This window comes from Spodoptera frugiperda, chromosome 6 (assembly GCF_023101765.2).
Source record: "Spodoptera frugiperda isolate SF20-4 chromosome 6, AGI-APGP_CSIRO_Sfru_2.0, whole genome shotgun sequence".
Classification (NCBI taxonomy): domain Eukaryota; kingdom Metazoa; phylum Arthropoda; class Insecta; order Lepidoptera; family Noctuidae; genus Spodoptera; species Spodoptera frugiperda.
The window spans coordinates 5,327,525-5,351,857 of NC_064217.1; the positions used below are offsets into that span (position 1 = coordinate 5,327,525).

The window sequence follows — 24,333 nt, forward strand, 5'->3', positions numbered from 1 at the left end:
AAAACGGTTAAATAAAAATATTAAGTAAATGATTTTAATTTGTAGTTGGAAATGCCATGTCGAAGTCACAATCAGTCAGTCAGCAATTATGCGTATAAAGGAAAATTTCAATAACTGACAGTGACAAAATTACTAGTTGACATTTGCATCACACATACGTCAAATATTGCGTGTTTTTCTAGTCTCGCTTGTTCAATTCGCAGAAATAAGAATAAAAATAGTGTCCAATTTGTGTACAGTCGTGTCAAAATTTGTAATAAAACTGTATTACGTGCGTGATCATAGCAGAACAATGTGTGATAAATTGCTTGAGTGTAATTTTAATTCGAATACTTTGTTGCAATATCCTTCCATAATCACCTTGTTTACTCCATGCTCTGTAATTTAGTTACATTTGCTTTCCTTTTGTTATCATGGAAGTGAATCCTTTGAACATATTTTTCGTGAAATCTGACAGTAAGGGTGACAGGTTGCTGTTCAGATATCCTTACACAACAGAGAACAAGGATGAAAGTAAACAGAAAAAATATGGTCGACACAATCCTTACGCCATTAATTCTACAGAGGACTTGTTACAGAACCCTCAATCGCAAACGTCAAATATTTGTAAAGGTTAGTACTAATAGGTCACGATTATTTGACCGTCAATACTCATTCTAATAAGTAATCATTTTTGTATACACTTTGCATATCAATATCTATAGATAAAGAATGTACCTAGCCCAAGAGCAAATGAATATAAATCAATGTTTATGTATGTAGATATAGATACCTACCTAATAACATGCAACAATACATAGTATGATAATGCAGTTTGTGCAGTTATAGCAAATGTTAACTCTATGCTGCACTGTACCATATCTAGCATTGTTTTCATTAACTAATATGTGGAATTCACATGGTTAATCAACAAATATGTAGTTACCGTTTTATTACTGGTAAAGATTCTTTATTGGAATGATAATTCCAATGAGATTAGAGTAAACAATACATTTATTGTCTTGTCTCTTCAACATGCATGATTAACTAATGTTTTGTCCTTTCTTTTTTACCTTTGTACCTGACTTTGTGTATGTTTATAAAAAGAAAGTCTGTATATCTATTATATAAAAATAAGTCGGGTTTTCCTTCCTGACGCTATAACTCGAGAACGCACGATTCGATTTCCACAGTTTTACATTCGTTGAAAAGGTCTCGGGCTCCGTGAGGTTTATAGCTAAGAAAATTCAGAAAAAAAATTAAGAGAAAAGCAGGAAAACAGGGTAAATCATTGGTGGCGAAATGGAGTTCGCCGGGTTTGCTAGTGTGTACATAAATTTATGTTGCCCATGCATTGATTTATTTTATACTTAACCCATCTTCATTCTTATACACCAATATCTATGCATAACTCAGTATGTTTGCAAGAGTTCAGACATGTAATAGGTTAAAGACTAATTACTATTCTAGGTAGTCCATAAACTTTGTTACTATAGATAGTAGTATATTGTATTATTTATTTAGTTATATAGAAAGCTTATTGATCACAATACATTTTACAATAACATAAAATAGACAATGACATTTTCTAATCACAAGCTTCCACATGTATTTCTAATATTAAAATAGCAACACATTTTCTGCATTGACCTTGACCAACCATAAAATTATAAATGTATTTCTTTTTAAATTTCAGGTCAGCTAAGTGGTTTTACAGATGAAATGTTATCAACCTTGTTTGCTGTAAAAGCTGAGCTTTGTAATAGAAAGTTTGAGTTAAAAGTAAATGATGTGAGGTTTGTGGGACATCCTACTCTACTGCCATACAGGACCAACAAGGATGATACGGCCACTATGATCCTTATTAACATTGTCTTTGCACTGCAGGCTTCTGCAAGTCATTCTGTTGGTAAGTTTTCCTGATGTACTATTTATGTTTTAGTTCTTATGACACTGATTCTTTTATGGTATTTACCTTATAGATATAGACTTGTTGAGTTATATGGTTTAGTATATGCCCAGCCACCACACCAACTGTGCAGTCAAATCTAGCAATGAGCATAATAGCCTAGCAATGAGGCTAATAGTCTAGCAATGAAGCAGGTAGAAGCAATGGACTGTTACAGACTGTTGCTGACAGTTGAAAATGTTGATAATAAGATTATATTATTAAATCTAGATTTGTTACTCAATGTAAAGTATGGTTATTCATCCTAATCTGGTTATCTAGTCTATCTTGCAGTACCAATACCGAAAACTGATTTAAATAGAGTATTCTCAGCAATAAAATGTGTTTTTCTTTCAGTAAAATGTTACTATGATTTGAGTAAAAGACTGGGAAAAGCACTGAGACATGAAGAAAAGAGGTGTTCATATTTGACTGAAGAAATGAAAATAATGGTAACAATTATTAATAAAATTCTTCACTTATACTTGCACAAATATAGCGTAATTTATTGCATGTATTCTGTAATCTTTCAAAGCATATTACTATTCTAACAAAAATATTGAAAAAGCATGACATGATAAAATAAACTTAACAGAACATAATGTTTTTTTTTTCATAAAATATGTTGACAGAATTACTGCATACATGCATATGTCGCTGCACGCCTGTCTCTCATTGGCGTATGCAGAGGCAATGGGAATTACGTCACATCTCTCATTCCTTCCACATTCAGCAATCATTTCATCCACGATCATCAAAAGAGGGTATTTTATGGCCCTTTTTTAATACATACTTCATCATCCGGGCATCTACAGCAACCTCTGCAGTCTTTATTATATAATTCTTTTGCAAAGTTGCTTTATTATTGCATGCTAATAATCATGGCATGATATCAATCAATCAATGCTATTGTTTACTTAACCAATCACAAATTTATAGTTCATGCTAGTAGTAGTAAGTCAAATTCCATTATAAAACTAATTATACCTTTAAATACTCTTTCAGTTAGCAGCTCATGATGAAGTGTCAGTTTTGGATAGCGAAATGAAGAGTGACAATGATGAAGATGAGGATAATCTCCGTCATTCAGTCAGTTCAGCGACGTACAGTAGTGAGAATGGGGCTGATAACACTCCGAAGTCAGCGTTCCATCTCATACTGCAACGGAGCTCGCTGGCTAGGTCCATGAAGTCTGTGTTTGAAGAACTTAGTAGTACTGGTAAGTATAGGGTAGTGTTTATATTGAGATGCATGAAAAAATGAAATGGTTCACACTTTTTAAATCAGGGCTATAAACTGTACCTAATAATTTACAATATTAGCTTTGCGTTGTAGGTACTACTTGTATGTGTACATGAGAATAATCTCCATCTAAAAATACTGTAATGTAATTATCTGCAATCACATAAAAAGCTGTAGTTAGGTTTAGTGTTGATCAAAAATTATCTTATAGTGTTATGTGTTAAGGTTCAAAGTTGTTTGCAATATTTAAATATGTATAATGTTATTCTAAAATGCACAGGTTTATTATAATTAGTTAACATGTGGTATGCTGCATAGTTTAATAATTGCATAAATTAAACATAGTATGCGGTAATTGCATTCTTAGGGCGGCTTGCGCAACATTTGGTCTAAACAGAATTTAGTTAAATGTGTTTATCTTGGTAAATATGTTTAACCTAAATACAATTAAAAATCTCTTGCACATGTCGGTATGGATGGTAATTTAACTAATCATATTTAGAGAGTCGGTAATGCAGTTTCTTGCGTTCCTTTTTACACTTTCGTGCGTTGTAGATTTGACTTAGAGCAAAATTGTTGCATTTTTTAAAACAAAAATGCGTAATATGGACCGACGAACTTTCAACTGACACATCAAGTCAACCGAGCTGTCACACATTGTGCTGTTGTGATTTGTGAATTGTTCTCGTGGTATTTTTTATTGATTAATAATTATTTTAGTTGAGTCATAATTACCATGGCAAAAAAAGTGTTTCTTCTAGGGCCCGGGGCCTAATTTTACAAAAGAAGAACTGATAATACTGCTTGCAGCGATGGAACCATACAGCCATATTATTGAGTGCAAAAAGACTGACCAAATAAAACAGAGTGAAAAGCAAAATGACTAGGTCAAAATAGCTATTATTTATTGAATATCCATTAATAAAAGTACATTTCCTTACTTGTTGCTAGTTTTTATTTATTACTATTTATTGAATATCCATTAATACATACATATCGTCACGCCTTTAAGCCACACATTATGTTTACACCCAATTTTCACAATTTATGTTGTAAGTCCCATATAATGTGTGGTGAGCCTATTGCCTTATACCGGGCACATGTCCAGACTCCGTGCTACTACTGAGAAACTTTCGAAAAACCGAAAAAGCCCAGTAATACTTTGCTCGACCCGGGAGTCGCACTTGCAACCACTCGGCCAACGAGGCAGTCCATATCCATTAATAAAAGTACATTTCCTTACTTGTTGCTGGTTTTTAAATGTTATGGGGCTATTTGCTGTAACAAAAATATAGTGGTTTCTTTCGTTAGACGAAACCTGAAGAATTTGTGGTCCGAATACATTCCAAATAAGTCTGCTCTCTCAAACAATTCCCTCGGTCTATTAATATATTCTATAATCTTCTCATCGTCGTCAGAATACAATTCCCACAAATCCATCTTACAAACTTCCTACCGACCTCTTTACAATCTTTTATAAAATAATAGTAAAATGTCTATAACCTACATAAATATGATGACGCGTGATTGGTACTAAACGTATTTAGCGAAGCTAAATAGCCATCTTTGGGTATTTAACTTTGACAGTTCGTTAAACGTGATTAGTGCCTAAATTTTTGTTGTGCAAGACGCTAAATGTAATTAGCAGACTAAATGCGTTTACGTCACTCTTAAACTGTATTTAGCGACGATGCGCAAGCCGCCCTTAATTTCTTATAGATGATTCATAGTTTCATACTATAAAATTAAAAATACGTTTTATGTTATGTATAAATATTTAGTATTTACTTTCATACTTTCTTGATTCGTATTCCTTCATGCGTAGATAATACTATTTATTAACTATTGCGTTTTTAAACTATCGCTGATAACACGAATAGATACCCTATTGATTTAATTTGTTTCCAATACATATTATTTGCATGTCGTGATAGTTGCTATACTATAGGTAGCGATAGATAGCTATGTAGGTATTGATTTTGAGCCGTTTTGTTTGGAATCAAGATTAGACCCCCTATTATATGGGTCTCATGGTTGTTACATTAATATTGAATATGGGAACCTACTATTAGTATGGTGTTGGGGACAAACGACCAAGCGGATTATCCGATGGTAAGCGATCAGCGCCGCCCATAAACGCCAGAGGAGTCACAAATCCGTTACCGGCCTTTTATCTAAGAAAGTGTATTCTTCTTTTACGTTATGTAAATCCATATACATAATACTGCACTCATACAAGTGTTATAATAAGATTATTTCTTAATTCGCAGGTATAGTCCAATGTCGGATAAACAAGTGGGTGTTATTGTCCTTCTGTTTGCCACACAAAGCTCATCAGATACACAATCGAGGACTTATCATTGAACCAGAAACAATAGACAAATGTTTACAGAAACTACGGCCTTATCACGGTATATTACTTATGGTAAGTTGTTTTGCGAAATAGTAGTATTAAAATGTAAATGAAAAACTGTAATATCCTAACTTCTAAGAGTTAAAACATTTTCTTGCGTGTTCTTGAGTCGGAACGCTACTTTAGTGTTTTACAGCAACAAGGGCCGTCAAAATTAAAAATAAATTTTATATTAGTCTTGTAGTTTTACATAACGAATAACAGTTTGATTCACTAACAAAATGGTCATTGACCCTGCTACTTTTGAAAGGAACTATCTGTTTCGTTTTGAAAGTTATTACTAATTTTATGTTTCCAGGTGAACCCAAATGAGCTGCTAGGTTCAATACCTCTGGACAGCAGCTCGGCTCTACTAAGACTGATAAAACTATACAGCCCATTGAAAAGCTTGCAGACTCTCGCTATTGAAGCTGACCTGACATTGAAACAGGTAGTTACATGTGCATTTGTAATTTAACTCTTATGTATTTCGTTTTAAAGACCATATTACGATAACCTGGATGACTTAATCTTAATGTCTGTATATTAAGATTCTGTATGTTTCGGTCGATTATGTTTTTATCTTTGTCTTTGTCTATAATATAAAAATAAGTCGGGTTTTCCTTCCTGACGCTATAACTCTAGAACGCACGAACCGATTTCCACAGTTTTGCTTTCATTGGAAAGGTATCGGGCTCCGTTAGGTTTATAGCAGAGAAAATTTAGGAAAAAATTAAGAGTAAAGCCCATCTGGTGGCGAAACGGAGTTTGCCAGGGTTTGCTAGTTAAAGTGTAATATTTTAATTTCAACTTTGTTTTCGCAGAGTTAGAGTTTACATTTGAATAAATATGTATCACTTAAACAAATTATTTCTATTTCAGGTGTCTCAACTAACAGGACACTTGGTATACTGGGCGAAAGCGACAGTGATATATCCGTTGTGTGAGAGTAATGTTTACGTCGTGGCACCGGGAGCTAATGTTCACATACACTCGCCTCTAGTTGAGGAGTTCGCGAAGGAGTTTCCTACTTTGTGCTTGTTACAGGTAAATAATAATAATTAAGATTTATGTATAACTAACTAACTTTCGATATTTATTGTTAAGCTTTCTTGAGTAGTTGTCAGCCCAACTGCTGGGCTGAATAAGTCTTAGTTTTGGTCTCTCGGTATGTTTGGACTTTGAAGATTCTTTTGAGAGATCAAATATGTGGAAATTCGGTTGTTAGGTTATTAGGTAAAGTCCGGAAAATAAGATGTAATTATTGTATGTATTTACCCGTCTTACTTATGACATATTTGGCGAAAAATTGAGGTTGATAAATGTGAGTCATTCAATTTAATATTTTTTTATATTTAAATTTCTAAATACATATTTCCTATAAAAGTGCATCATTATCATCCTCAGATGCTAAGCGAGTTCTCCCTGCCGGCGCCGCTATGGTACGTGTCCCGCAACGGGTCTGGGGGCGGCGGCGGCGGGCGGCTGGCGCGCTGCGTGGCCTGGCTGCTGCGGCGCCGCCTGCTGCTGCAGCTGCATACCTACGTGCAGTTCAACTCGCCGCACTGGGGACGCGACCCAGGTACACAGACCTTAAACAATACTAGTTGGATTTGCTTTGAAACTACCTATATTTCTATCATCTCACCCCACTAGAGATGTGTAAATAATACAGCTACATAAAAATGATGTTGATTTTAGTGTAGAATCTTTTCCACTTTCATAGTTATAAAATTGATTGCTTTGTTGTTTATTTCTTTCACTCTCCGTAATTATTTCAGGATTCAGTAATACTAAAATTAAAGGTAAATCAGAGTTACCAAATAAAATATATCGAAATTATTTCATGACTAAATCGCACTATCCTAGCTCAGTACCTAACATCTTCTCATTTATCCACAGAAGGCAAAGAATACTACTGCGAAAAACACGATATATTTAACCAGTCCTGCAGCGTGTCATTCTCCTCTCTCAACCAAATGCAACTCAACGTCCCGGAGCCTGTAGAACCACGAGAAACCATCAACACCTTCCCGGACTCTGACGAGGACTACCCAACGGAGAATAACCTCAACCAAACAGACTTCTCACACACAAAGCCAATAGTTATAGAATCTGAACACATCAAATACGATAAGTTCAGAGAAACGGACTCCGCGAACCACTCCTTCGATGACGGTATAGACGTCGTTGACGGCATCAAACCAACCAACGGTTGTGACTACGAAACCAAAGCCGATAAAGTCCAGAAGAAAATACAAGGAAACTCAGTAGACAGTGGCATCTCAAGCAACATGAATGGCACCAACAATCATAACGGTAACGGAGAAATCATAGAAAATGGTCACACCGATATAGTTAAAACGGAACTGTCTATTGACAAAACTGATTCGGATAAAAAGAGCCTCCCTTCACGGTTATCTGATATTTCTTTGAAAGATAGTGAAACTACTTTGAATAAGGATACGAGTAGTGATGAGGATAAATTCGAGAGTGACCAGGATATATCTCCCCGAATCAAAATGAACGGCATGATGAACGGGGGTGAAAAGAAAAATGGAGTGTCTTTGAATTTGAAATTGCAGAGTGAAATGAGGTAAATAGGTTTATCTAATGTTTACAATGTTTTAAATTAAACTTCATGAGATAATTTCAAGACTACATCTTAGTAATTTACAGAAGTTTTCAACCACATTTTTGAGAATTACATTTTTAGTGCGGTTTTAATTTTAGACATAAATTCATCCGCAGTACCTTTTGTAATGGAAAAAGATGTTTATTTAAATATCCATTCTCTAATGCTGAACAAAAAACAATATTAATTCATTCTTATAAAACAAAAACCGAAAAGAATAAAAAAATACTAACATTACCTAGTATGGATTTCAGTTTTCAACCGCCGACGGTGTGGAACGTTCCGGCTAGTTGTGACGTCATCGATGCATGTCGCATCCCCAACGAGCCGCCTACGACCGAGTCACTATTGGACACATTCACTGCAGAGGAACGGGCCGCTCTGGCGACCGTACCTGCTTCTAAGAACACTGACGATCTGTTGCTTCTAGCACAACTACACAAGAAAGGTATGTTTTAGCAAAATTTACCTTTTACCTTTATTTATATAATAAGAGTTTCAATATCGTTCAGCTAGCTTTCTATTACATGGAAAAGCGGTCTGTCTGACAGACCCCTGCTGCTGTGCAATTTCGAAATACCAACAGATAAAGGGTTACCTAATATAACTCAGCCATGTGGTGTGGGCCGAGTAGAATACATTTATCACCACTACACTTCCCAGAACCAACTAGGACAGTACAATGGAGACCGGCCATCAGACCTTCTGCTAAACGTGAAGATTAACTGCCATACTCAGTGTCATTTAATGGTTACTTAACCCAATCCTTAGCAAGTTTATTCGAAACAAAATCGTTACTAAGGAACAGTTTAAGTAATCATTAAATGTTTGAGTACGGCAGTAAGACAACTCTTTTACTGTATATGAGACCCAATATCGATTAGACTACTATCATGGGCTATTACTGGTGATGATGATCCATGTCACCAATTTCACTGTTTGTGTATTACAGGTTACTTCCGCGGCGAGCAGCATTTAGAAGAGATTATGTTTATGGAAAACGTAAGCCGCTCGCAGCTGATGCAACTTCTGGACAAATTCAAAGATGTCCTCATTACATTCGAGACTGAAGACCCTGCTGTCGCCATGTTGTATCCCTACCAGTAAATCTCAAAGTTTAATATAAAAAATAAAGCTATTTTGTGTAATAAATATCATGTAACATAAGTACTAGTTAATTGAAAATACGGCTTACTCACTTGAACTATTCGAGAAAAGCTCTACTAGTTTCAAGTGACACCAGGACCCATATTCATGAGTAGTAGAAACATCGAGTATTTCTCGTGTAGTTCACATGGGTGAGCCTTATTTTTCAACTAAAAATAATGTTAAATGCGCCGTATTCAAAGCCTACATACAAGGGCCATTGTTTGATCTTGTATGTCAGAAAAAAATGTAATGTAGGGAGAATAGATTTGAAGAACCAATAGAGTTGGGATGGGATACAATCGGAATCTGTACTTTGATTTGTACACCCCAGTTATAAATTAAATCGATTACAGTGCCTTTTAGGTTGAATTCCTTGTTTTTTGTAGCTGATTTTTTATCATCACATCAATTTATAAAATACTTTTTTATTATTCCACCATTGTAAATCAGAGTTGCTAGAGCGAAATTGTGTCTGTTCTGTAAAATAAATGTCGATTAAATATACTTGCTCTTGCTCTCTAAATATGAGATAATAATAAAAAATGTGACAAACCAGTTTGCTACATAAAATTGGCATCTACAAAGCTAAATGGACGGCTGTTCCTAAATAGTAAAATTAATAAGTACCCAGGTTCTTATAATTGTAGTTATTGTAAAGTATTTATGTTTAGAAATTAGTTTTTTTACTATAAAAAATTATGTTAGTTATTGTAGCTTGTAACAGGTGCTAGAATGACTTCTCGATAGTTAATACCCTATTGTAACTTATATTTTGCTGTTTGTAAACATTATTTCACATATTCTCTTCTGTTTACCGTAATTACTGAATTTGAATGTACATATATATAAAATTCAATACAGTTTGTATTAAGAAAATAAATGAACCGGAACCATTATTTGTTTTTAATTTTAAACCAATCTCTGAAATAGTATTGATTTTTTTTAAATATTCAAACGTAACAACCGACTGCCAGCAACATTGATCGAAGGGTCGTCTAATATTTAGTTTTTTTTTAAACGTAAATATCTTATTATACTCTTTGTCTAATATATTATTCCTCTTTGCTGCAGAGCTAGCGATTTTGAAATGAGTTTTAATCACTAATAGCAACACTTTACCCCAGACATAATTAGAATGACGTAATTAGAAGCAGAGACAATAAGATAAACCTAGAAGTTAGGGATGGGCAAGCTAAGCAAAATATTCGATTCTATAATATCACGTTCTGTAATAACAATCGGTTATACATTTTATAAAGTAACAAAATACTTCAATAGGATCGGCAGTTATTGTGTGATTATTGAAACATATTCACAAAAAAATATATATATATTGTTTTATTGTCATACAATCGGATGTAGAGCAATAGCATAGTTTGCAATAAATGTTGGAAACTTGAATTCCGCGAATTAAAACCATATCAGGATTATTTATTAATATTAAAAACGGAACCAATAGGTAACGCATGCATCAGAGGCATCGCTGAAAATAATAATATCGAACTTGATTAATTTAATACTTAAAAATATGAACGATTTATAACGATTATTGTATCGATTAAACTCAGTATTTTTTGGTCAAGCTCTATTTAGCATTGAAAAACTGTCAACAGTCAACACGACGTCATGTCATTGTCAGTTGTGTATGTGCTATCGTGAAATTTGTTATTGTTTTTCTATTGTGTTGTTAGCAAAATATTATTTAAAAATGAAAAATTTGCCCGTTTTCGTATTTCCAGTAGCACTGGAATTTTACTTGAGTGCAAGGCACACGCATAAACAATTACTAACTGTCTACAACCCTTATGAATTCCCCGTTAATCTTAAAGGTGCATATTGAAAGAAAATGAAACGTGTCGTAATTGTCTCGTAGAGTTTTTGTTTGATAATGGTATTTTTTTTCAGTTTTGTGTACCTCACCGAAAAAGTTCACTGTCATAGATCCCGAAGGCGTGATCGCTCCACAAAGTTGCATAGATATAGTGGTGAGATATACCCAAACGTCTCAAACGCACTGTGACTCTATAGAGAAATTCAGAATAACCATGTTTGACAAAAACACCCAGCAGGTATGTTTATCAATTCCTTTCGTAATTTTTGCTGCCTTGAAAGCATGGTAATACATATTGAAATGAACACAGCTGTTTCAATGTTTATTCAAATTAATGAATAATTCATGAGTATTTAATAAAGGCGTTTAATTCGTTTATTTGCAGGTACTGGGTAAGAGAGACATTTTGACGAAGTTGATAGAAGGAGAGCCTTCTAATATAAGTCAAGAGTGTTTAGGGGATGATTTCCATCCTCTCACAATGAGGCCGGCTCCTTTGAGGTCTACTGAAGAGGTTTCCCGAATGGCACCTTGCACACATCCTTCACACAGGTCAGTGTTATTAAATATAGATACAATTACTATTACTCCAATATTTCAAAGCTGTGATCTTTAGATTGATGTATGTAAAGTTACATAGTTTTATTTAAATTATCATCATTAATCCCTTTTGATTGATTACTTCAAAGTTTCATGTATACAATGCCTACAAATAAAGAATAAGTATTGAGAACTAGCTCTATTTCAATCTACTTTTACAATAGCTATACCAAATTTGAAAAAAAATTGCCACATGGGCCCAATGGTCAATGTGGATGGCCACATGGCATGTGGCATTTTTTTGCAAATTCCAACTAAAACTAAAGTTTGACTAAAGTATAAACTTTGTTTTTAAGTTTGATTTTAGAACAATAATTATATTTTATTAATTTGAAGAAATATAATTATATTTCAATGGTAAATTTACAAGAAAATAATTACTTGTTATAAAGTAAAAGTAAAGCTTTAGTTACATATTTACCTAAGGAATATAATTTAGATTTTTAATTTAAAATAAAATGATGATAAAACTAACTAAAATACAATACATTATAGGTAAAACAAGTACTGGTAACAAGTGTTTAATCATAAATAAAATTATTCAATGTAGTTCATTTATTTCAAAGAGCAATAACCTAATGTGGACTTGATAGCACAGCAAATAATTGTTTTTGTTATGAAAAACAAAATAGTGTAAGATAACTGATAATGTAGATAATAATGTAATCTATGAAAAATATTGCCTTCAGATTACAATTACGAGTGACAATGGTTAATTTACATTGATAGTATTGTTATTGATTTGTCATAGCCTTGAATTTATTGTATAGAGATGATTCTTCGACATTGTGTAAAGCAGGGTTCCCAACCTTTTGTTAATCAAGGATCTTTTAGTAACAGTTTTGTTCTCATAAAAATTGTGAATTTTTGATTAATGAAAACAGTTGATCAACAAATCATTATGATGATCCTCTACTTTATCTACCTTTTTAATTTTAATCAATATAACAATAATAAATTGTTTTTAAATTGATAAGAATATGTGATATGAAGTAATTTAAATTATTCATAATTAAAAATTCTAATTGACAAGGGATTTAACCAAGAATTTAACCATGCCAATCTCAATAGTCGAAACATGTTGGAATAATGTTAAGAATGCATACATGAGTGTGATGGAAGCTAAAGTAGTAGCTTTGAAGAATCGTAGCATTCATTTCTTTCTGAAAGATATTTAATTTAAAAATTCTTTGATTGCAATTCTAGTCGATTCCAGATGGCGCTGGCAATCAAGGCATTATGCGCTATAGTAATAGACCAATTTTCTTTTACAGAGAACAGCAGCCTGTGAATGTAGTAGCGGTTGCAGTTAGCATATGTTGCATCGCCGCCCTCCTTCTACCAACACAACCTGAGGAAGTAATGAAATCACAATGGCCTGATTGGCTCCACATTGGCTCAAATCTTAAACTAGTATTCTCTTTCGTACTGGGACTTGTATGTATGCTAGTTTTACGACCATAGTTATATTGTACATATGTCTGTATTGTTAAATTTTATTGCCATGTTGTTCTCTCAGTATTGAATTGAAAATCTGTGTTGTGCAGCGAAATATGTTTATCTTGTACTGGGAAAACTGTTTAAATACAGCAGAAACTAGAGTAAGCCATTAAAATTATCTCAAAATGGGTATTTTTCTGCTGATTCAAGGGATTATGAAGAACATTTTTATTTGTATAAATATAACTTCTTGAATTCTCTTCTTATTAAAGCTATTCTTACTTAAATGCCCCAATAAATAAGGTACAAATATATTTATAATTTCAAAATAGTTTGTAATATCTAAAATAACTGATACTCAACTGTAATTTTTAATAGATGTTGGCAATAATATTTGACGATGCAGACAGAATATAGAATACTTTTAAACCATGACCACTAAAAAAAAAAAAGAAAAATGGTATTTGAATCTTATGAATTTAGTTTGTGTCCATGAAAAAAATGTTTTATGACATAGAGTAGTGAGGAGTACCTGCTAAACTTTGTAGGATTATGAACAATATTAATTCAATATTGATTAGTTTAAATACCTACATTGGTATACAAAAATCGAATTACATAATATTAATTGTGCATTTGGTAGGGTTACCATTTTATGTGTGCAGCTTGCATTTTTTTGTGTTGTTTTTATAATATTTCATAATGATTATATTACAAAGGTGTTGTCATACTCATTGGTGAAACGGTTGCTAGCTCCGATTTATTTTAATTTTCAAGTACCTAATATAAAATTAAAAATTATATGGTGTGGAGAAAATTGTAAGAATATTAAAATACTTATTCTGACAAATAAATATAGTGAAAATTTTAATTGTGATTACTTTTAAAAGTTTGAGTGCTATATTCTTGTAATTTAATATTAAGTTCCTTTGAGTCTTAATTTGTGATAGGTGTATGGTGCAGAAATTACGTTCAGTGTGATGTAACTTTAGATAAGTGCTAACCATATAAAGGTTTGCATTTTACTTTAAAATTACAACTTCAGTTGTACCTTGCTTTTAAAGCTAAATAGCTTCTAACAATTTATTCTTATGGTATGTGGAAGTAATTTAAAATTATATGTTTTTGTAAAATGGTGATGTTACATAGGCAGGCTAGAATTGTTCTCGTGTAAATATCTTGATGTAATTTCTACAATAATGTTATTGTAATGTAATATACTTATGTATAGTTCCCCCTAACATTACACGCAATGTTTAATGTCGGTAAAAATAAGTATTTTGTAATTAATGTTGTAAATATTATGACAAAATTTTACCAATACTTATTCCACAGATACAACTTCTGTATTTTTATTAGATCCCCCTTGTGTTTTGGGACCACCTGCTGTGAAAATGTTCATGCCAAATATATCTAAAAATCAATCAAAATGCTGTTTTTTATTTTACTCTCATAGTACTGTAATTTTTTATATGGTATAAGCCGATAAACGAGCAGACGGATTGTCTAATGGTAAGCAATCCGCCGCCGCCCAATGACACCCTTAACGCCAGAGGCGTTGCAAGTGCGTTGCCTTTGCTTTAGGGGGTTAGAAATCTATGGGTTGCTGGGGAATCGGGGATTGGGAATCTACAACTAATTTACAAATAATAATTAGTTAGTATCATCTACTTTTAGTACACAAAACTAATATACTTACAAAAATTTCCCTACCAAATAGTTTACAAAATAATAGATATTCTTTACCACAAATCTACAAATATGGTTAAAATTTAAGTCAGGTTTTACAAATAACAAAACACATAACTAGTTTCTTGTAACTGTTTTATTCGCTACCAAAGTGTTGTAGTGATTACAAATAGGTAAGTAAGTTTCTCGCGTGATTTTGAGCAATTGCACTAGCTCGGCTATTAGGCTACTGCTACATCTAAAATTAACAAAACAAGTTAATAAGTTCAAGTTGAATCGAAAATTCGGGTTTGCGAGTTATTGCATTTATAAGTAGGTACATTTTGAATAAATTAGGTAGTATTTTCTATTGTCGGACGGCTAAGTTTATATTTCACAATATACTTTATAAACTACACTGTATCAACATTATGTAGATAAATAATTTAGACAACACACAAACTGTACTTACAAAAAGAACTTCAGTAATTCTTAATTAAATATCTATTAAATTCAATTAATAATCACACAAACCATTCCGTAGGTACTCTACCTACCAACCAGTCTACTGATAACCTACATTTTCTATTCAATTATTTTATTTCCATCCAATTCCTTTGTTTCCCAGTGATATGACGTTACATTACAATAATTACCTACTAACAATATTGTTTCTATTACCGTACAATTATATTTCATAATTGATCTTCAAAATATGTAATTATCTTTTTAACGCTTGGACACAGACTAGTGGCGCCAACAGCGACGGATCGATACTAATTGAAACAAATTCTTATATTGTAAAGTATGTAACTCACTCAACATATTATTTTGTCAGCTTAACGATCACATTCCTCTTATACAGTAGTTTTAACACATTTCGACTAGAAATATAATTGCTAATACAATACATAGAAACAAATTTAAATACAAGTCAACAATTTTTAAAAGTTTAAAGTTTTTAACATATTACTAAGACTTATGTATTATAGGTAGATGTAATTGCACTAGAATAATTAACTATCGGAATTCTATGGACAGAAATCGTTCAATCCCTCAACAAGAATATCACAATGTTTCATTATTATTTATTATTGCTTTAATAAGATTGAAATGACAATAGGAACATTAGCGGTATAGCAGTTTTGGTCTTCTTATGTCTAATTATGTGATGAGGACAGATTTAGAAATGCAACATTGTAGTACATTTGATTAGTGTTGCATAAGACCCTATTAATATAGAGGGAATAAATATTTGTGAGATTTGTGACCAACCGGTCACAAATCTCACAAATATTTTTATAATATCGGATAGTGGTGTAATATTGGCTTGTCCCCTAAAAGTGCACAGTAAATTCCATTGGAATTTTAGGCCACTGAAAATCAGACTATTTTATCTATTCATTTGGAGATTGGTTAAAGTAAAATGACATTTCTAAACCTGTTCCTCTTACCTCTTCGAATATAGGTAAAAGGTTTTATTTTAAACGTAACTAAACTATTGTTCGATTCTATTCTAATCAAGCTAAAGTTGAAAGTTGTTTGTAAATTTTTGAGAGTTATTTTCTAAGATTCTAGCTTACTAACTTGCTACTTAATTTAGAGTGGTCTTAAAATTTCATTTAATTAAAGCGAAATTGAACAAGTGATATGAGAGCTCCATTTGATTTGGTACTTAGTTAAATGCATGTAAATCCATTTTCATTATTAAACCTCACTTTTTTCTATATTTTCATAATTATTGACAAGAAATAGAGAATTCTTTGCAGTTTTCTTAGACTTACATTTTTTAAATACCTAATCAAATGGATGTAATAATTGTAGTATCAAATGATATGCTACAAGTCAACCATGATATGGGTAAAAAGTGGATGAAGGACAGTGGCGACCTCTGTGTACTTTAATGAGCTTAAACCATCGGTTGCCATCCTTTCCTTAGTAAAACTTGTCTGCTTTTTTCGTTGTACCCTGAAAATATTATAATTTTTCTTCAATATCATAAAATATTTTTTTATAAAGTATTTAGGGATAAATGCCATATTACATTGAGTAGTTCCGATCTGTATTCATTTAATAGATTTTCAAGTTTATCCTATTGCCATAAAGCAGAAAATATATTTACATAATTGTCTTTAAATCATACATCCATAACTCGTCATTTGTTAATATAACAGCAGCTACAATTTAATATTGTTTTAGAAACACTTCTAGTCTCTGTGCTATGTTCAAAATTGGTCAAACTGTAGAACTAGCTACTGTGTAACTGTAGAGCTGTAGAGCTTTACTGCAATCAATATTGCACTACAAAAATAAAGGTAATAAAAATAATACTTACAACCTCCTCTCAGCCTTGGATGATACCATGTGGTAGCGACTTGTTTCTGGCTGGAACCTGCACACCTTCAAGTCATTTGCCTCTAATCGAGAATACAAATCATCATCTTCACCAGACACTCCATAGAACTCATTGCTCATACCATTTACAGTTTTAAATTGCTTTGAAAGAATTGCTATAGCACCACCAAAGAGGTTTAAGTATGGTAGGACAAATCTGAAAATTAAGAAAATATAATCATGGAAGTATAAATAAAAATGTTGATATTTCGATGAAAAAATAGCAGAATTGTAAATTAAACATAATAATAATAGGTACCTTGCAAAAGAAACAAACTAAATAGTTTCACTGAGCAGCATTACAAAAGTAATGTAAATGAAAGTTTCAGTCCAATACAAGGCAGCCTTGTGCTCAGCTAAAAAAAGAAAAACCAAAAATAATAAGCAAAAATTGTAAACAGTTTTAAAACAAAAATGTTTATATGAGAGTATTTTAGTCTATGACAGCACACCTAAACTTATTGATGCTAGATGACATATGTCTAGGCTGTTCAGTGCAAGCATATAAGTTGGCCGGCCTCAGAGGCAGTAGGTCTACATCATGTAGTATGAGGCAAGGGTAGCCTGCTTTCATTGCAGCTGCTGCCCCAATGTTCATGAGCTTAGCTCTATTGAAGGGACGGGAGTCCACTTGTTCTACAACATAGATTCGGTAGTGGATATGTTGGCGATGGAAGTATGTGTGCATGTAGACTAGGAATCCACGTAACTGTTCAGCTTTATCCCTGAAATATAAAAAGATTTGTTTTTATTGTTACCTACTGCTACTACAAGTCCATTCAATTAAAAGAATGGATTTAGATTTATTTTACCTGTATGGGACAATAATAGCTGTGCTGTACTTCGGTTTACAGTTAGAAGGAGCATATTCTCCTCCTTCTCTAATCTTATGTCCCTCTATCAGGTCTCCGTCGATTAAACTAATGGACAGAGTAGTTTCATCGTGTATAATGTCATTATAATCACAGTCTAGTACAGCGGTGCTAGTGAAGTTCACAGCAGTTGCTTCATGTAGGCTACTAAGAATATTGTCTTTTTCAATATATTCGTAAGAACGACTAGCATTCATATCGGGATGTAGTAAAATTATCAAAATTATGACAACGACACCACAGTAAATAATCTTTTTTTTAAAGACATGACGCATTTTTTCTTAAATTAAGCACTTATAGTGTAGTAGCCTAATAGTAATGAATATATAGTTTAATAAAATTATTTAATATCGTCTTGTTTACGTTTGATCGATCGCTTTTTTGGGCAATGCAATCCAATATTGACATTGACAATGGTTTGACTTTGACGTTGAAGTTTAATTGGACTTTTCCCCTATACTTATTATACTCTTTGGATTCAATAGGATACGGAATGGATGCTTTGTCCTTAAAAACTCATCTATTTAGATTACATATTATTTATCTTATAGCGTCATTGTTACTTTCAAATAAAACCCTTTGAATATTTACTGCTATTTGATATTCATAATTATTCTTTGAAAATTTTCAAGCAGTGTTCACCAATAAAAATATTTTATGAATGTGATAATTTGAGGGTAGATTTACTTAACGTTCGCCACCTATTTTGATTTGAAGTAATGCTAAGCTAAACAAACTAAGCAAAGTGAATTATTTAACTGTTATGTGACAAAAAAGTATTTATTTACGCAAGAGTCAGTGATTAAAATTCAAGATGTCTTTTGAACAAGAAGAAAAAATTGCAATTGCTGTCATCGATACATCCGAAGAAAGGGAAATTAGCAATAACTCAATAGAAGTAATAAGGAAATGCGCTCAACAGGATGCGATAAACACTTCATGGGATCGTAACATTATTTCATCTCATGAAAACAAAGACAAAACTTTTAATAAGACACCTCCGTTTGTGAGCTTCATGGGCACTGACAACCTCAATAATTCTAGTTCGGGGAATTCGACCAGTAGTTCCACTCAAACGGAACCTTTTGTGACTCTGCCAGTTAACTGCAGCTTTGTTGACGTGAGCCTTTCCTTTAGCAAGGACTTCAACATACAGGAATCAACATCAAATGAGACTTCAGAACAGTCCGTACGATCTAAACGTTATAGACGGGACTCCAGTGATGGAGAAAATAAAGAAATGCAGCCTTGGAAAAAGAAATGTTCAGGTTCTTCTTCATCAAGCACGTCTGATCTGACTGATCCTCAAGTAGAGCAGGGGCCATCGTCTTGTTTGTCTAGTAATTCTGACGCATCGTTTAAATCGATTAACAGCAACCATTCCTTTAAGGTTCGAAAAAGACGTTTGAAATCTGAGTCAAATTTGTTCAAAGACGCCCTTCACAGATCACGCAGGGGTAATAATTTTATAAAACATAATTTATCGGAAAATCCATCACCAGGTAATTTTTTTACATATTATTTTATTAATAAAATAGGTATAGGTACTTAGAACATAGCTTCTATAGGAAACACGGAACATAGCTTCTTCTTCTATGAAATAGGTCTCATTGCATATTAATTAGGGTGAGTAGAGGCATAATAGAGTTAGTACCGATCAGGTAACAGCTAACTAACAGTTATGATAATAAATGAGTGATACATAACTTAACGCTAGTAGGTACCTAGTAATAAATCCCTGGATTGCATTGAATCGAACCAGGAATGTCAAAGAATATTTGTGATGCCAAAGACTGGTTATATGTAAACACCTAGTAATACCTAGTTAAATACCTAAGCGATGAGTATTAAATTTTCTTAACTTAAAAGCTTTTTTAATATTGAAATATCCAGCAATGGACATATCGACAAATAAATCTAGGTTTACTGTATCTAGTACGATTATAATGTCGTCATTTAATAGGATGATAAATCTACATACGACAAAGTAGGGGTTACAAAGACTTGTAGCAACTTGAACTTGTTATCTCAATATACCTAACTCTTTTTATTGCAAACAGCTCGAGTCAGTCAGCTGCTAATATAGTATAGTGACATCATCATCGCACTTTACATTCAAGTTCGGCGGTAACGGTCGAACGCGACAAAGGATCATCGCTCAGCTTTCTTGAGACGTTAAATTAATTCGTGTTTATATTTCTGGGCTATTTGTATACAAGTGCCAAGTTGAGGAGTATGTCATTAGTTTGAAAACTAGTTCAGTTATGGGGGCTCTGACACAGAATAGCATAAAGGTGGAATTAGAGATAGAATGTGCTCTGGATACTGGACAGTTGAGTGATATGGAGTGGTTCATGTTGTCAGGTGGGACGCCGCGAAAGGAGAGGAACCACCGCCGTAACAGCAAGCCCAAAGCTTGGAGAATCGTCGACCTTTGTACGTGGATCGGCAGAAAGGTAGTTAGTATCTTCAACATTTATTTTTCATAAACTGAGATAAATTCTTCGATATTTTACTATGTGTACCTATATATTTTAGTGTGAGCATTTCTACCTATCCCGTTTGAATAAAAAGCGTTATGCGCTACGCACACATTGAATTTGTAGCAATTCCAATGCAATTTAAACGATCAACGAAACCATAGGTTTATCATCTAGGCATCAGGTGTGTACATAGGACCTAGGTAGGTACCTATTACCAATACTAGTTCGGAATAACTTGAATCGCCACTGTAAAGTTATTATTATCTACTTGTTTTTATCTTGAATTAGTAAGTTATAAATAAATATATCTTACGTAACCATTTGAGAACATGCAGTGTGTCGCTGTATTATCTGTCTGACACTAAAATATTACAAAACAAAATACTAAGTACATGAGTACTTAACGCGAATAATTTAATTGAACAAAATCTTATACGTTGGCTTACATTATTTGAATTTTGAAAGCAGTTGAATGTTATTTGCTCAGGCAGTCAGGCAGGCGGTTATTTAGTACTTAGGTACCTATAATATATTTATATTTCATCCAGGAATGAAGGTCATAAGTAAGCTTATAAATAATAGCAATCTAACTCAAGTTCAAATACTATAGAAACCGCATTTTTTACATGAGCCCAAGATCAGGATATTCGTATTTATTTGCGCGGTCGTTAAACTTGAATTGCATATCCTAAAATACTAATACTAGGCTATCTTTCTATCGCCGAGCGTGGGATTTGTGTTTCTTTTTTTTTCAATTAGATAGATGGATAGAATGTTGAACATTGCTTGACGCTTGACTCATCCAATTGTTTCAAACTTTATATTCTTGGCTGTTGGTATGGTTATGTGAAGATAGGTCAGCAGCGTATGCTTGTGATACCTCTATTATAGAATTGCGGGTGTTTAGTTAGTTACTTACTTAAGGTACGGTTATCGTTTAGGTTTCAATTTCATTAATGTTACTCAGTACATAATTGATTTATAGTTCAGTATCTTTTTCAGGGCTATCAATCAATCACTGGTCTGTACTCCGACATACTACGCGAGCCGATAGCTCAACAGGAAAACAATGAAAGTGCCGAAGAACTGCGGGAGTTGAGGAAATTTTTAGAAGAGGTAGATAAAAAGCAAGAGCGGCTGGCCCAGGAAAATGAGACGTTGAAAGAAGGAATGAAAATAATGATGTCCAAAATTGAACAACTCGAGGGTAAGCTCAGGTAAAACTTCCTCCTTTGGTCATTTTTATTATCCATATCTACACTAATATATAGGTACCTAAAGCTGAAGAGTTTGTTTGTTTGAACGCACTAATTTCCGTAACTACTGGTCCAATTATAAAAAAAAAAATTTTTTTGTTACTCCATTTATCGCGGATGGTTATAGGCTATAAAAGGAGCCAAGCTACGGGTGAAGCCGCGCGGAAGTGGCTAGTTGTAAATATGTTGATATCTAAATACATTTTGTTATAGCTAAAACTGCCAAATACTGGAAGTAGATACCTACATAAATCAAGACTCCGTGCCTTTTAGCGCTACAAAAATCCGAAAACCAATAAATCCAGTTTAAATTGTTTGCTCGATCTGGAAAACTGACCTGAGAGTTCGTGCTTAGCCTGCACTCAAGCGCAATAGTTGCAACACTGCACACACACTTTGTGAGCTACAACTACGTCACAGATTGTTTTTTTTAGGAAGCACGAAACTACACCGAAGAAGCACCCTCCACCGCCACCGCCACCGCCGCCGCCGCCACCACCACCGCCACCGCCGCCTCCTGCCCCCGTGTCAAAATTACCCGTCCGATCTCATACCATACCCAGGTGTGGTTCTGCACCGCCTAGAATAGTTGGGCAACGCCTCGCTATTACACCACAAGATATTGCCAATGTCAAACTGAGAAAGACAAAGGTACGTAGACAGGTTATTTTTCTGTTGAAATTCTAGATCTGCTTATTGCAGCATGCCTAGCTATGATTTAGCTGTGCACTTCAAACTGTACAGTCGGACTGTACAATGAAAATTCTTGGTGTGTAGAGCAAACACTTGAACTGTACAGTTTTGACTGAATCGATTTAAGAATAGATAAAACTGTACAGTTAAATCGTAAGGTGTGAGCGTGCATTAGGTAGCAATTGTCACCCGGACCCCATATACCCCTCGGGATTAACATAAAAACTTAGATAAAGTTACACGCAAAAAAATACTCTATGCCTCTGGCCCCGTTTAGCCCAGTCTGACAAAGACAAAGACTCTACGGCAAATGAATATAATGCGTTTGATCCAAATCAAGATATTTTTTTATGGTAAATATTTAAATATTATTGTAATGTTCCAGGATAATCCAGTACGGGCAAAACCTGGTCCGAAACAAGGTCAGCAGCCGTTAGTGACTCAACAAATGCTACAGTCAACGCGCGCAAAATTAGGACGTGCTCGTCCCGTTGCTGCCTCAACCCCTAAGCAACAACTGTCAGAATTAGAAAAGTGGGCCATTAATTGAAATATAATATTTTACAAAATCTTTTTTAACTACAAGCAAGTAAAGTAAAGTATAATAAAGGCATGCATTACTCTGATATGGTGAGATAATGACATGTGTAGGTTTGTCTTGTAAGTTTTTATAGAAGATAAATGTTACAACCACTACGCTACGTTTTTCAGATGTTTGCTGCAAGAATCGACAGTAACGTCACTATATCGGCGACGGGTAGCTCGGAACACATTTCGAAGTGCGGAAGAACTTAGGCCCAGGCCGTATCCAGCAGCACGGTGTTCAAGATCTCCACTTTCTCCCCGATCACCTCGAGCAAACTCCTTACCACGTGTAAAACCTATGTCGCCTCTAAAATTTCCTAATGGAGTACTAAATTAAATAATTATTAATCACAGGGGAGACAATATTTTCAAGATTAGACTGATTGATGGTAAATGGTTAATGAGAAATGTTGAAGTCATGACATGCGTACTTAAGACTTTATGTATGTATCTATCTCAAGATTTGAATTTATTATGCATACCTACATGATTTATTATTATTTGATTGCAAATATTATTAGTTCTTATTGTAGAAATCTACAATTATTGACATTATTTTTCTCTATTTTTTTCACTTTGCAAGTCGTTATAGAATCGCAGGCGCATTCCACGTTTACGGAGATTTGTAGAAAATACGAATTGGTTTTATAGTTTTGACTGAACAGAATAGGAACATATATTTGTTTGAATTCCAATTTTGGCTAGGTTATCCATTTGAAAATTTTACTAAATTATTACTTATGAAAATACATAGGTACGTTTGGCTTTGAATCATGACCTGCTAAAAAGTTTGTCTGTATTACAAGTCTATGTAATTTATTTATTGTATTTTAGACTAAATTATTATTTTACTATTCTGAGTTTTGTACATAAGACGTAACGGCTCACAAACCAGACAACAGCGCATCGTTTGCGTTTTCGCAGCCAAACTGTATTTTGGTGAATATTATGTTGATATTAAAATTATTAAGTGATCATATTTATACAATGTTGTATGACTCGAGAAGTTGCAATGCTTTTATTGAATTAAAATAATATTTTAATTACGGGTGGTTCATTATTTTGTAAAAAAAAACTATTTTTGTATTTTTCACAGAGGGTTGGGCAGAGCATAATAATATGTGGCTCTTTTTCCTTACATAAAAATACTAATTGTATCGTACAAG

At 33.5% G+C, this 24,333-nt stretch overlaps 4 protein-coding genes across 8 annotated transcripts; 3 read left to right on the plus strand and 1 right to left on the minus strand.

Annotated features, from left to right (window-relative positions):
* The first annotated feature begins 138 nt into the window (after nucleotides 1–138).
* LOC118267559 (GATOR complex protein NPRL3) lies at nucleotides 139–10,241 on the plus strand. Of its 2 annotated transcripts, none has more exons than XM_035581624.2 (11): nucleotides 139–612; nucleotides 1,676–1,888; nucleotides 2,285–2,379; nucleotides 2,933–3,146; nucleotides 5,440–5,594; nucleotides 5,881–6,012; nucleotides 6,444–6,608; nucleotides 6,969–7,143; nucleotides 7,464–8,157; nucleotides 8,439–8,644; nucleotides 9,149–10,241. In XM_035581624.2, the coding sequence occupies exons 1-11, from the start codon at nucleotides 414–416 to the stop codon at nucleotides 9,301–9,303; spliced, it is 2,403 nt and encodes an 800-aa protein (XP_035437517.2). In that variant the 5' UTR covers nucleotides 139–413; the 3' UTR covers nucleotides 9,304–10,241. The 2 variants fall into 2 exon arrangements, with proteins under 2 accessions (XP_035437517.2, XP_035437519.2); XM_035581626.2 differs by having other exon boundaries at nucleotides 8,451–8,644.
* A 716-nt stretch (nucleotides 10,242–10,957) lies between these two features.
* LOC118267746 (motile sperm domain-containing protein 1) lies at nucleotides 10,958–14,646 on the plus strand. Its single transcript, XM_035581914.2, has 4 exons — nucleotides 10,958–11,174; nucleotides 11,251–11,414; nucleotides 11,562–11,728; nucleotides 13,051–14,646. The coding sequence occupies exons 1-4, from the start codon at nucleotides 10,991–10,993 to the stop codon at nucleotides 13,238–13,240; spliced, it is 705 nt and encodes a 234-aa protein (XP_035437807.1). The 5' UTR covers nucleotides 10,958–10,990; the 3' UTR covers nucleotides 13,241–14,646.
* Nucleotides 14,647–15,023: 377 nt separating this feature from the next.
* On the minus strand, nucleotides 15,024–18,572 carry LOC118267844 (beta-1,4-N-acetylgalactosaminyltransferase bre-4). The gene is made up of 4 exons (XM_035582087.2): nucleotides 18,091–18,572; nucleotides 17,731–18,003; nucleotides 17,220–17,435; nucleotides 15,024–16,852 (listed from the first exon to the last, which is right to left on the minus strand). Exons 1-4 carry the CDS (start codon nucleotides 18,423–18,425, stop codon nucleotides 16,723–16,725), a joined length of 954 nt encoding a protein of 317 aa, XP_035437980.2. The 5' UTR covers nucleotides 18,426–18,572; the 3' UTR covers nucleotides 15,024–16,722.
* Nucleotides 18,573–18,828: 256 nt separating this feature from the next.
* On the plus strand, nucleotides 18,829–24,213 carry LOC118267842 (bromodomain-containing protein 4). 4 transcript variants are annotated; one of them, XR_004782984.2, is made up of 6 exons: nucleotides 18,829–19,652; nucleotides 20,515–20,609; nucleotides 21,624–21,850; nucleotides 22,324–22,540; nucleotides 22,968–23,212; nucleotides 23,294–23,520. XR_004782984.2 is itself a non-coding variant. In XM_035582083.2 (6 exons), the coding sequence occupies exons 1-6, from the start codon at nucleotides 18,965–18,967 to the stop codon at nucleotides 23,502–23,504; spliced, it is 1,587 nt and encodes a 528-aa protein (XP_035437976.1). In that variant the 5' UTR covers nucleotides 18,832–18,964; the 3' UTR covers nucleotides 23,505–24,213. The 4 variants fall into 4 exon arrangements, 3 of the variants coding, with proteins under 3 accessions (XP_035437976.1, XP_035437977.1, XP_035437978.1); XM_035582083.2 differs by having other exon boundaries at nucleotides 18,832–19,652; nucleotides 22,968–23,116; nucleotides 23,294–24,213; XM_035582084.2 differs by having other exon boundaries at nucleotides 18,833–19,652; nucleotides 21,636–21,850; nucleotides 22,968–23,116; nucleotides 23,294–24,213.
* The last annotated feature ends 120 nt before the right edge of the window (nucleotides 24,214–24,333 follow it).